Source organism: Cibotium barometz, chromosome 20 (genome assembly GCF_041138505.1).
Source record: "Cibotium barometz isolate CiBa-2024 chromosome 20, ASM4113850v1, whole genome shotgun sequence".
Lineage (NCBI taxonomy): Eukaryota > Viridiplantae > Streptophyta > Polypodiopsida > Cyatheales > Cibotiaceae > Cibotium > Cibotium barometz.
Window position 1 is genome coordinate 43,027,461 of NC_141065.1, and position 13,671 is coordinate 43,041,131.

At 37.8% G+C, this 13,671-nt stretch overlaps 1 protein-coding gene across 1 annotated transcript; it reads right to left on the minus strand.

Annotated features, from left to right (window-relative positions):
* Positions 1-12,407: 12,407 nt before the first annotated feature.
* Positions 12,408-13,446, minus strand: LOC147627906 (1-aminocyclopropane-1-carboxylate oxidase homolog 12-like). The gene has a single exon (XM_086815172.1). It carries the CDS (start codon positions 12,627-12,629, stop codon positions 12,408-12,410), a length of 222 nt encoding a protein of 73 aa, XP_086671298.1. The 5' UTR covers positions 12,630-13,446.
* Positions 13,447-13,671: the final 225 nt, after the last annotated feature.

Consider the following 13,671-nt stretch of genomic DNA (forward strand, 5'->3'; position numbering starts at 1 on the left):
TAATCCACATTGAACTATAGAATGATGTATCTTGGGATCGAGATCGGAACACTGGAATTTGGGATTAGCAATCTCGGCATACTAAATTTTGAAGTTAGCCGTTCTGGATAGTGAATTTAGGAGGATCGATGGATAGGGATTTGATGATGATAAAAAATTTGGAATTGTTGGTATGGATTTAGATTTGCCATTTAAAACATGGCATTACTAGTTTTTTTTTGGGTTTCTTCTATCAATGTGCCTGGGTCCTAGTAATTCCAAGGTGCCTAATGTATGTGTGTGTATTATAGGCACACCTAGGGATGTATTTTGATGAAAAAAATAGGTGGTGCCTAATGTATGTGTCTATAATATAGGCACACATAGGGATGCATTTTGATGTAGAAAACATAAAGTGCAAGAATGCTTAGTAAGGGTCCATGGCTATTCGACAATAAGGTTTTTACCCTGGGTACTTTATTCATTTTTTGTCATAGTCCTATGGTGGGAGAAAGCATTAAATAGGGAATTCTCCGGCGATGAGTCGTACACTGCTAAGCAGAGAAAGGTTTCCCTTCCATCATCTCGCTTGTGCCCCCCATCTAGAAACTTAACCAAGATGCTCTTAGAGGCAAGGTTTCACTTAAGGGTTTTTTGTGATTAGTGCATGAGTGTGGGTCATAATTCTTTATTCCTTCAACTTAGACTTAGACTTGAACTTTATGCCTATTGCATTTCACATAGGCCAGTCGACTTGACAATTATGCTTGTATCACCAGTACAAGCAACTTTGGCTTTGAAGATCTTGTGAATGACATAATGTAGCATGCTTAGGATTTACATTTATGCTCTTTTTGGTTTTTCGTAACCGAACTCTTGACTCTTATGCCCTTGGCATGTTCGGTCTTCGGCAACTTCACATTGTGGTGAGCTACACATTTGTCTTTTCTTTATGCTTTGTGTTGCTATTGGGTGAGCAACAACATCTTATGTCCTATTATTTGACTTGCAGTTGTGACAGTAACCTCTTTACAAATAATGTTTTAGCCCACATAAGAATCGAAGACTTGAGGGTTTTGAGGCTTCTTATAGGAGAGGTTTTCTCTTCAAAACCGTCTCTGTTGCTCGGATCCTTGTTATAGGAATCTCCTCTAAAAAAGAGCTTGATGGGAGTTCTCAATTTGTCTATGGAGTTGTTCCAATTCTCTCTTGGTCCATAGCTCTTCTACCTTAGCCTTGCCTTCATTGATGTGTTTAGTCATCTATACTTACTTTGGTGCATCAGTAGTAATCCAACAAGTTGGGCTCATACATACTGACCTTTCATCATTTCTTTGCTATCATGGACTTGAAAAAGTCTATGACATTTGATGTAATCCTAGGAAGATCATCTATAAGACAACTAAGAACGATCCATGATTGGGGAATTGACCATGTCTATTTGCACAAAAAAAGGGTGACCATGAAAATCAATCTTAGAAATTGGAGTCATCACCAAGTTACAAAACATCTTGTACAAGAGGAAGAATCTGTCACCATTGAATGACAGAAGTGAAAAATAGGAAGCTAAAAGTGTTTATCTTTTCGAAAAAGCCCAATCTACTGATGATCTCTCATTCATGGAACTAAACTTTGATGCTAAATATCTTCCTGAGTCTAGAGAAGATGAGAATTGGCTCCATATTCTAGCAACAGTAGATACCATATCCAAGACTAGCGATTCTCGTTTCTACAATGCTGATGGTAAAGAAATCGCTCATGTCATGACCATGGAGTCTATCTAGAGTCCTGATACCCCAATTAGACTATACCAAGAACTCAGCCTAAGGAATTGTAAGCATGAAAACTCCTTAAGGAAGGCACTAGCTACTGTAGTTAAACTTCATGCATCCATTAACCCCCTTGAGAATTCAACCGTTGTTCAAACAAGCAATGTTGAACCAAGTAGAGGCTCAAAAACGATGAAAAAAGTTAAACCTATCAAAATCCTTGTAAAGGAACCCCCAATGATTGAAAATGACCATGACTGGCTTTGTTATCTTAGAGCTCTAGAAACCCATGATTGGCTATGTTATCTCAGAGCTATGGAAACCCATAAAGAGTTCTGTCAAATCTAAGAAGTTAGTAGGGAGGGCAACCAACACAAACACCTGCCTTCTTATGTAAGGCTGAAGTTTCTTCCCATCCTACTCAACCCCAAGAAACGGAACAACTTAGGCTTTTGGTCGAAACCAAGAGTTCGTAAGGAGAAACATAGAGGCCAAAGAAAATAAAGAAAAACTTAGAAAAAGATGCTGGCAGACATTGCACACAAATATGGCTAAACTTGTGGGAATTGAGGAAGAATGGGAAGTCAAGCCCACCCTGCATATGCTAGGGGGTAACAACAAAATTAAAAAAAAACCCTAACCCTAACACATAGGAAACCCTTACAAGGGAGGGGATGAGGGAGAATAATGAGAGGGCTTGTCAGGCAGAAGAGGAAGGTGTGATTTTCAAAAACTAGATATTAAAAATGGGAAAAAGTGGAGAACTATTGTCAGGTTTATGTTTCTCCCTCGTCGCGATATAAATTTTATCTAGAGTTAGTATAAGCATCGATATGTATGTTAGAGTATACTAATAGACATGCCAACACTTATACTGGCATAATCATCAATATTTTTCATGACGCTATGGCTTTTCTTTGGATGCTTTCTTAATACTAAAAATTTATTATTGGTATTGATCGACTAACAAAATGTAGCTATATATATATCATGCATCTTATTTTTCCAAAGACCTCTCTCTCTCTCTCTCTCATACATAGACACTTTCTCTCTCTCCCTCTCTCTCTCTCTCTCTCTCTCTCTCTCTCATACACAGACACTTTCTCTCTCTCTCTCTCTCTCTCTCTCTCTCTCTCTCTCTCTCTCTCTCTCTCACTCACACACACACACACACACACAAACACACACACAAAATCTCTTACATGTACTAACTCTCTCTCTCTCACACTCTCTCAATCATTGTGTCTACTTAGGATGTGGGCGATATAGACTACATGCAACTATACCCCAATTTGGTAGTATAATTAAGGCACTGGAGATGAGACACAATGAGGGACATAGTTCAATCAACAAGAAACCAAGAGAAGAGTACTCGGTTCAAGACACACATACACATAATATGAGAGAGGATATGGAACCACACATATAAGAAGAATGGACATAAAACATGATTGTTGCATTATTTGGAGATAAATAAATTCATGATGGATAAGACACATTGTTAGAAAAATTGGAGTACAAAATTTGGCCAGCATCAATCCCTTTATACAAAGGATCGAGAACATCTAAGTTGCGAACTTAAAGTTTCCTTGCTTAATTTATAATCTATTTATGGTTGGTCAAACACAAGTTGAAAGATCTGTGCCCCCTCCATACAACGAATTTGGGGGTGCTAGCAACGGAAGTAGCACTTCTTACGTAGGGCAAAGCCTCTCACTCAGGGCCTCACCCATGGATATCTGGACAAGAGACTAATCCCTCGGTTCTTCCAAAACCGAACCCAGAAAAACTTCCCTCACCGAGAAAGCACGAGTGATTCCTCCAAGATATTTTTATTCTAACGTAGTCAAGAGCCTTAAGTAACCAAACTGATCCGACCGAACCCATAAATCACGTGGTCAGATCAAGGAAGAGACTTGCACTTGGATCATAGAGATCAACACTTTTTTCCTCATCGAGAGGCACAGCTATTGATTCTTTTCCATAGAACAAAGACTATCCAAGATTTACTTCATCTATCGTACCATAACAGAATTGAGACTCATTTTAGGGATCCATCAGTCCAGCCTAACCCCATCCAGTCCCATGGGTTAGCCAACCGCCTAACCACTGTAGTGATAGGATCCATTTAGGAAATTGGTTATGTTTTGCCCCAAGTACTAGGGAAAAGAGTTCCCAGGCCCCCTACCTGATGCTTCAAGCAAACTGCACACCACTTACATACCCGATATGAAATTGCTTATTTCACAGATTCAGCTGTCTTTAAAATAATTTTTTAATGAAACTATATTATCACTGATCATAATCCTCCAAAATATCCGATTGAATTCTAATTTTCAATCATTCCTTCATCGGTGTACCTATGGCATCATTGGCAACCAGAACGCTCACCACCTATCCACTCAGGGGCCTTTTCAATAGTTCCTAGCTCATAGTACCCGAAAATATGTTCACTTATGAAAATCCAGATGGACTCTCCGTTGAAGATTAGCAAGATCAATCAACAGATCCATATAAAAGAACCATGGACTCATCCGTTGAGGACCAGCAAGGCCAATCAACCAGATCCATGCCCGAGTTTAAAAAACAACTCTAACACCTTGTTCCATTATCTTCCTCGACGCACGCGTGGGTATCTTTAGCGACCCAAAGCAGCCCGAGCACTGTATGGTCAACACCCTCTAGGCTCCTTCGTAGGTCACCTAGCGCTTCACTCATAGGCCGCTTCCTTGGTCCCTCATCCACCGTACCGGAAGCTCACCATTTAAATCGAACCGAGGTTGGTCAAGACCTCGGCCGACCGTGCTACGCGAGACGTCCTCCGTTGACTCTCCATCAGCTGTTGTAACTTTATCACTTAGGTCTCCACACGACCTCATTCACAAGATGGTCAAAAATGCTTCCCCAGCATTCTTGATATAAAACAATCATTTAAAAACAGGTCATAAATACAGTTTCTAACAAACTCTCATCTTTCCACATTGTTCCACATCATTTCTCGTTATTCCACATTCTTCTACATCAATTCACATTGCTTATTCCACATCTAGTCATATGTATTTTCATCGTCTTCATCCATTGTCATCCAATCACATCATATTACATCTCATCGCATCCATCCACATCTATCCTTCATCACATCTCATCCATTCACATCTATCCATATCCACATCACATCACATCACATCTCATCCATTCACACCTACCCTGATTCACATCACATCTCATCACATCCGTTCACATCATATCTCATCCATTCACGTCTCATCATATCATATTCACATCCATTTACATCTCATCATATCATATTCACATCATATCACATCCATTCAGATATCATCACACCCATTCACATCTCATCACACCCATCCACATCCATCACATTTATTGCATCCACATCACATTACATACATTCCATCCACCTCTATCCTTATCACATCACATTCATTCCATCCATATCACATCACATTCATTCCATCCACATTACATCACATCTCATCCATATCTTATCACATTCACATTCACATCCATTTACATCACATCACATCTCATCACATCCACATCCACATCCATTTATATCACATCACATCTCATCACATTCACATCCACATCCATTTACATCACATCACGTCTCATCCACATCTCATCACATTCACATCCACATCCATTTATATCACATCACATCTCATCACATCCACATCCATTTACATCACATTCACATCCACATCCATTTACATCACATCACATCTCATCACATTCACATCCACATCTATTTACATCTTATCACATTCACATTCACATCCATTTACATCACATCACATCTTATTCACATCTATTTACATTTAGTAACATTTTCTACTTTCGAACCGATGGGACTTTTTTAAATTTCTACCAATTGCTTGGCCTAGATAAAGGTACTTTTTCTCGATGGATATTTTAATATTCTTTCTCAAATTTCTCAAGTGAAATATATTCAATATTCTTATTTTGAGTAAAAGATTCATGGGATTTACAAAAATCAATTCTATCCATATTTTCTAAAAAAAATTAATAATGCTCAAAATTTCACTTTTGATAAATACTCATAATTTGAATTATGCCAAAAATTTCTCTTTTACCATTTAATTTCTTGGATCTAAAAAAACCTCTTTTACCATTTAATTACTTGGATCTCAAATATCATGGGAATTCCTCTTTTTGCATAAAATAAATTTATCAAAAATTTCTCTTTTACATTTAATTACTTGGATCTCAAATATCATGAGAATTTCTCTTTTTATATAAAAATAAATTTATTAAAACTTACTCATGTCTCATAATCAATTAATTATGCATAATTACAAAATTATTTCTCATGAATATGATGAAAATCATTCTTTTTGCATAGGATGTCCAATCCTAGAATATGGTAGGAAGCATTATGCATAAAAATAAGATATGTATTATTTTCTAAAAATTTTACCATAGCTTCGCTGCTATTACTAATAATTTTTAATTTTTCTACAAAAGAATAAGACATTGTAATACAATCATGATAGAATATCTATTCTTAAACTTAAATCCAAATTATGATATTAAATCGTAAATTTAGCCATAATCATAAACTTAATTATGATTATTCTACTAGATTATGCTATTTCTATTATTCCTCTTTTTCCAAAATGATAGGATTATCTCTTTCACATTTAGAATCACTTAAAGTAGTTTTTTAACTACTTATAAGAATTTACCATTTTTTTTATTATCATAAAAGCATAAAAAAGCCATTTTCTTAACCTCTAGCTTAACAAGCTTAGAGTATGGTTTTGAATTAAGAATTTATCAATGAGAAGCATTCTTTTTCTAAAGAATTAGTCATAGGAATGACTATTCTTTTGGGAGAGAGAGATATACATTAAGCATAAAGATTAACTTTTTTTGTAATTAATCATTAAAATTCTTAGGGAAAGCTTGATTTGCATTACAAACAACTAATTAGAAACTTCTCTAGCTTGAGAGGGGTTGAGAAGTGGAATCATTTGAGAATATTAACAAAAACCATAAAATTTCTTCTTACCTCAAGATTTGGCTTGCTTCTTTATCTATATGATGAAAATCATTCTTTTGAATAGGATGTCCAATCCTAGAATATGGTAGGAAGCATTATGCATAAAAATAAGATATGTATTATTTTCTAAAAATTTTACCATAGCTTCGCTGCTATTACTGATAATTTTTAATTTTTCTACAAAAGAATAAGACATTGTAATACAATCATGATAGAATATCTATTCTTAAACTTAAATCCAAATTATGATATTAAATCGTAAATTTAGCCATAATCATAAACTTAATTATGATTATTCTACTAGATTATGCTATTTCTATTATTCCTCTTTTTCCAAAATGATAGGATTATCTCTTTCACATTTAGAATCACTTAAAGTAGTTTTTTAACTACTTATAAGAATTTACCATTTTTTTATTATCATAAAAGCATAAAAAAGCCATTTTCTTAACCTCTAGCTTAACAAGCTTAGAGTATGGTTTTGAATTAAGAATTTATCAATGAGAAGCATTCTTTTTCTAAAGAATTAGTCATAGGAATGACTATTCTTTTGGGAGAGAGAGAGATATACATTAAGCATAAAGATTAACTTTTTTTGTGATTAATCATTAAAATTCTTAGGGAAAGCTTGATTTGCATTACAAACAACTAATTAGAAACTTCTCAAGCTTGAGAGGGGTTGAGAAGTGGAATCATTTGAGAATATTAACAAAAATCATAAAATTTCTTCTTACCTCAAGATTTGGCTTGCTTCTTTATCTAGAAGTGAAGCCCCCAACCAATCAATTGGTTTAGTAAGTTGAGAAGAAAGCTCCAAGAGTTGTTGAAGAGAGAGAGAAGCTCCAAGCTCTCCAAAAGTAGAGGATTTCTAAGGGATAATAGAAAATATCATTATTTTAATATAATACTGGCATGGTATAGCTTACAGATTTTTTTTAAAAAGACTAAGGATCTATTTATAGGTGAGGGAGGCCACTAACCAAGTCCAACTAGGTTCTAGAATTTTCCAAGTTCAGTTTGACTCAATTTGGACCAGTTTGGCTCCCTTTTTTATTTGGTTTGATCCAGGAGAGAGGAGAGATAAAAATATCACAATATTTTTGAATTAAAAACCCTTCCACATGTGTGAAATAGGCACCTACCTCAAGAGTCCCTCTCTCCTTACCAAGGTGTCAAAAATTCATCATTCCTCCAGAATATCTATTTTTTTAGTAATATCTCTTAATTTTTAACTAATAAACCTTGTACTCAGTCAACTCTTCATCTTATGTGAGTATTTACTCATTTTTTATTTATCTCATCCCAACACTTGGATTAATCCTATTGGCCCATTGGAACCTTAATTGGACCATAATCCAATTTTTTTTGAAAATATAGACCCTTAGGCTAAGATCCTTTATACACATTTTCAATTAATTCCAAATGCACATTGAAAAGTTCATTTTGAATTTTTGTTTTAGGGGAATCCATTTTAGACACTAGGAGGATTTTTATATCCAAAGACATCTCAATTTTAGATTATCTCTCTCTAGGCTAGAACAGGGTAAAACAAGATCTTTCTTCTATTTCAAAGAGGGGAATAATTACAATAAAAGAAGGGGAGGTTCTTACACCTTTGCACCTCAAAAGCTGGAGGGAGAAATCTTACACAAGTGTCTAAGCATTATTAAGGTTGTTGAATTTTACAATATTTCCTGAGGAGAATTACTCTATGGTTGAGACAAATGATGAAGTAAAGAAGAGGTTGAGCTCTTTGGGCATGGACTACAATAATATACATGCATGCCCAAATGATTGTGTGCTATTTCATAGAGAGTATGAAGAATTATCCACATGTTCAAAATGTGATGCTCGCAATAAATATAGGCAAGATTATCAAGGTGGAGCCATTTCTTGCAAGATTATAAGGCATTTCGAATAATCTTAAGGATAAAACACATGTTTGAGTGCAAATCCATAGTAGAGCTAATGACATGGCATGCTAGAAATCAATTCATAGATGGTATCTTAAGGATTTCCATTGATTCCACTGCATGGAAATACATTGAAGACATGACATGAATTTAAGAAGGAGCCTCAATACATACATCTTGGTCTAGCTATGGATGGAGTTAATCCATTTGGTTTGTGTTTCACATCATGGAGTGTATGGCAAGTGGTATTGGTAAATTACAACATCTCTCCATGGTTGACCATTAAGAATGGGAATTTGTTGCTTGGTCTACTAGTACTTGGAAAGTACAAAGTGAAAAACATAGATGTGTATTTAGCACCATTAAAAGATGAGCTCCAAATGTTGTGGGCAGCATTCCTATAAATGATATGTCTAAACGCTCCATATGTAGGTTAGTAAACATAAAGGGAATAATGATGTGGAACATGCATGACTTTCCAGGCTATGGTGAGTGCTTAGGTATGTATGTATGTATGTATGTATATATATATATATATATATATATATATATATATATATATATATATATATATATATAAAGCTTGAAAAGGTGATGTCTTACCTACTAATTATACTAACTACGTTAGAAATGTAATGTTTTAAGAGCAAACCTCCCTACTACAAGTGGGCATCATGCATGTCGTATTTGTGGACCTTACTTATATGCATGTCATTCTCAAGCTCTAAAGAAGATGATATATTAAGAGACCACACAAGATACCTTCCAAATGTTCATCTACAACAAGAAAGATATCTTGGTTGACCATCTCCAAGAATGAAGGCTAGTTGACTGGTTGGAATCATGTAGAGGGAACAAAAATGTACTACCTGCTAGGATGAAGAGACTCTATATCTTTGAAGAATTTTTCTAATTAATCTTCTCTTAGATCCCATGCATATATTCAAAAATGTGAGAAGCGCCCTTTGGGAGCCACTCTTTAGGATCACTTGATTGGTGGGTGAGACAGTAAGGATGATTTCAAAGAAATTGAGAAGATATAAGATCTATGGACACAATCTATGGATGGCAAAGTAATTCTATTGTATGCACCTTGGATTTTATCCTAGAGGGAGGAGACAAGAGTGAAGAAGGTGATTACATCCTTTCGCACACCGAAAGGTCATATGCATTGCCTCAACTTGGGTGCCTTTATGAAAAATAATAAGTTGAGTGGCTTGAAGTCTCAATATTGGCACATAGACTTTCAAACTCTTTTATTTGAGACTTCCTTAATCATCACCAATGAAAGTGTCTTAACTCACTATTGCATGTTTATGGATGATGTTATTCCTTTGTGGTTGTGCTTCCTATTGCAATCAAAGAGTGTAGAATCAAAGACATTAGATTACCATTTATAAGATCAATGGATTAGCAAGACGGATTTCTTTGAGAAGGAGATCAAACTTACAATCTATTGAGAAAGTAAGAATCAACTAGAAGCAATGTGCTTAATTAAGAAGCATTTTCCAACATCTACTCTCACTATCCAAACGTAGTAGTTGTTGGTACACATAGTAGATGAGGTTGCAATAGTAGGTTCCTATCCATAGTCGATGGATGTTCTTTTTGGAAAGATTTATGAAGACCTTAAAGGGTCTTGCAAGACAAAGGGTAATGCCTGAAGGGAGCATGGCAGAAGGCTTCTTTAGGCAATTTGTAATATTTCTCCTTGACTTTAAATGGCTCAAAGTGGTCTACAATGATCTAAATACAACTATCAGAAGAGATAGAAGTGGATTCTTTGCTATCGACTCAACAAAGTTGTGAATAGATAGTCTTGATACATTTGTACTACCATAACATTGTGCTTAGTAGGTAATAATTTTTAAGACAATATGTTATTTTGCTTTTACATATTAGCTTTTTATTGTTATAGAATGAAAAAATGATAATAGATCTTATAACATGGAGCAGGTAATCTCCCAACCAGCTTCATTGAAATCGAAATGGTAGTATGTAATACAAGTTGCACCTCGCAGAGCAAACACATATTTGAAGATAAAGATGTTGAGGAAGAAATGGAAGAAGGTGATAATGTCCCCAATGCTTTGGAGGGTAATCAAAGAGATTCTCATAATGTAAATGTTATGGACAATGATGTCATTGTTTAAGAATCAATTGATAGAACACAAGGAGTGCTCATCATCATCTATTGAACTTGCCGATAGTACATCCTCAGATCCTTCTATGGATGATACTGAGGCCCGTAAGATTGCATGCATGGAAGGAACTATCTCCTTAAAAACATCGGTAATGGGTAGATCTTTTATAGTGTGTGTCACAAGGTACACTTTTTAGAGATGCACCAAAACATATCACTTTTATCAATGCAATAGCATCGATATTTCTCACATGAATGATATGGATTTGAATAAGGTCTGATAGGTCTCTAGCAACTCAATAAGTTGAACTCATTCCAAGTACATGAACGATATGGATTTGAATAAGGTTTGATAGGTCTCTAGCAACTCAATAAGGTGAATTCATTCCAAGTACATGAATTTACATGTAAAGGTATTTGAATAGAGGACATAAAACTTAAATGTATATATATGGTTTACCATTATTGACATGCATCTACGTGCACTTGTCCACACATGGTACATGTGCATGCACACACATATGCATGCATGCATGAGTGCGTGCTCACACACACACACACACACACACACAAGGAGGGAAATATTTTGTTGCTTGCTCTCTTTACTATAGTAGCTAGCCCATGTTCGGGTTCACATTGCTAGTCATCCAAGCATAATTAGTGTAGGAGAGGGATTTAATCCTTATACCCACCATTAGGTGGAAATGTAGGATTGCACAAGGCTCTTACCTTTTGCTGCATAGTCATAGAAGAGGACTTCATGGTCATTAATACTTGTTTGTAAGTTGATGCTTTTGTGATTGCATCGAGTGGTCCCGCATCACAAAACATCTCCATAGACAACCTAGACTTGTGTTATTTTGGGATGACTCCATGCTCAATGCTCTTGTACCTCCCATTGATGAGAATTTGAAAACATACATGTTACACCCTCATGATGTTAAAGTAGGTGACATGGGAAAAAAAAGATCCAAATGATTGATCGAAAATGCTTTAACTTTTTCACAACAAAAGTTGAACTGAGGAGCACACGAAATTCTAGGTGGCATTCTCTCATTGGCTGAAAAAAAAGCAATTAACACGGTTTTTTGATGTCCATGATTTGGAGGTTGAAATATTATCTATAAATGGGCCCATCGACTTTTCAACATTATAGACTTCAAAGTAAAGTTCAAGTAAAAGAGGCAAAAATATTTGGATGGAGAAAAGTATTGAAAAACTGAGCGCCGTATATATTTTTAGATTAAACAAATATTTAATGGATTGAACAATTTAAAAATATCGTGGCGCAAGACGTCCTGCAGCACCAGCGCGAGGGCGCCGATGTCCGACTGCTTGTGGAAGCCGTCGGTGAGCTCCGGCTGAGGGCAGCGAGGGTAGAAGTTGATAAGCATCTTTTGATAGGGCTCCACCCCAAGCGCCTCCTCGATAAACGACGCCCGCTGCCCCAGCCCCACCGATATCACGCCCAGCAGCCGCAGCGCCAGCGCCTTCAGCTCCGCGCTGTACTCATCCACCGTCTCCCTACGATCAGAAACCATCACACACGAATTATATCAGCAGCTCGACACCACAACGGCCATTACCTCAACGAAGCAGGCCGCAACGGAGCCCTTGATGGGGTGGGCGGGCACCCAGTCGTCCTGATGGCGGACCTCCAGGCTCACAGGACCCTCGTCCTCCTGCAGCACCAGCGTGAGGGCGCCGATGTCCGAGTGCTTGTGGAAGCCGTCGGTGAGCTCCGGCTGAGGGCAGCGAGGGTAGAAGTTGATCAGCATCTTTTGATAGGGCTCCACCCCAAGCGCCTCCTCGATAAACGACGCCCGCTGCCCCAGCCCCACCGATATCACGCCCAGCAGCCGCAGAGCCGTCGGTGAGCTCCGGCTGAGGGCAGCGATGGTAGAAGTTGATAAGCATATTCTGATAGGGCTCCACCCCAAGCGCCTCCTCGATTAGCGACGCCCGCTGCGCCAGCCCCACCGATATCACGCCCTCCTCCATCGCCTCCCTACGAGTATATCAAACCATGAGTATTTTTAGGGTGCAGTCTCTCACCGACAGGGGCTGCAGAAGAAGATAAAAGTAGTTTGCCAGTCCTGCATGTTGTCTTCCTTGAATATGGTATATGGCCTGCTGTCACAGGCTTGGGATATGGCTCCCGGCCTGCCCACATAGGCAGCCTTCGCTTCTATCGGCAAAACAATGAACTCTTTGGAGATCTTCATCATCCTCTAAAGAAGTCCCATTCCTCACAAGCGGCCTTCACTTGGCTCACAAGCTCCGGCATGCGAGACTTATCCCCGCCGCCAATTAGGTCTATCACAGGCCGTATGCTCTTCTCCGAAGGGGGGGTGTCGAACGAGAGAAAGGCTGGTAATTAGCTGCTCTCTAGTGGCCCCGGGACCTCTCGCACCCCCTTCTCCGCCAGGAGCTCTACCCCCTATTCCTTGCCTGATGGAGCTACGATACTGATGGGAGCTGTGAATGGCTGAACCACACAGCAGTGGCCATTGTTGATGATGAAATCAAAGCTGATAGAAGTACAACGCTGGGGTGATAAGCAAACCACCACCAGTCCAGTCCCTTTACATAGCGATTAGAAGCTCTTAACACACCAAAGCATGTTGCCACCTACTCCTCGGCCACTTACGACTCGGTTCGTGAACGCTTGTGGCCGCCAAGTGTAGTGAGCTGAGATGGCTTTCGCCACATAACCCTGTGCGTGATGCGCTTTGTAGCTGTCTTCCATACACGATCTCACTGTAAAGATAATAATAGTGGATGTGGTTAATACAGTTAAGGCGTGAAAACTCAGAGAGA

Bases quoted from the DNA above. Each gene is read 5' to 3' on its own strand.
- LOC147627906 (XM_086815172.1), bottom strand. From the start codon at position 12,629: ATGCTGATCAACTTCTACCCTCGCTGCCCTCAGCCGGAGCTCACCGAC.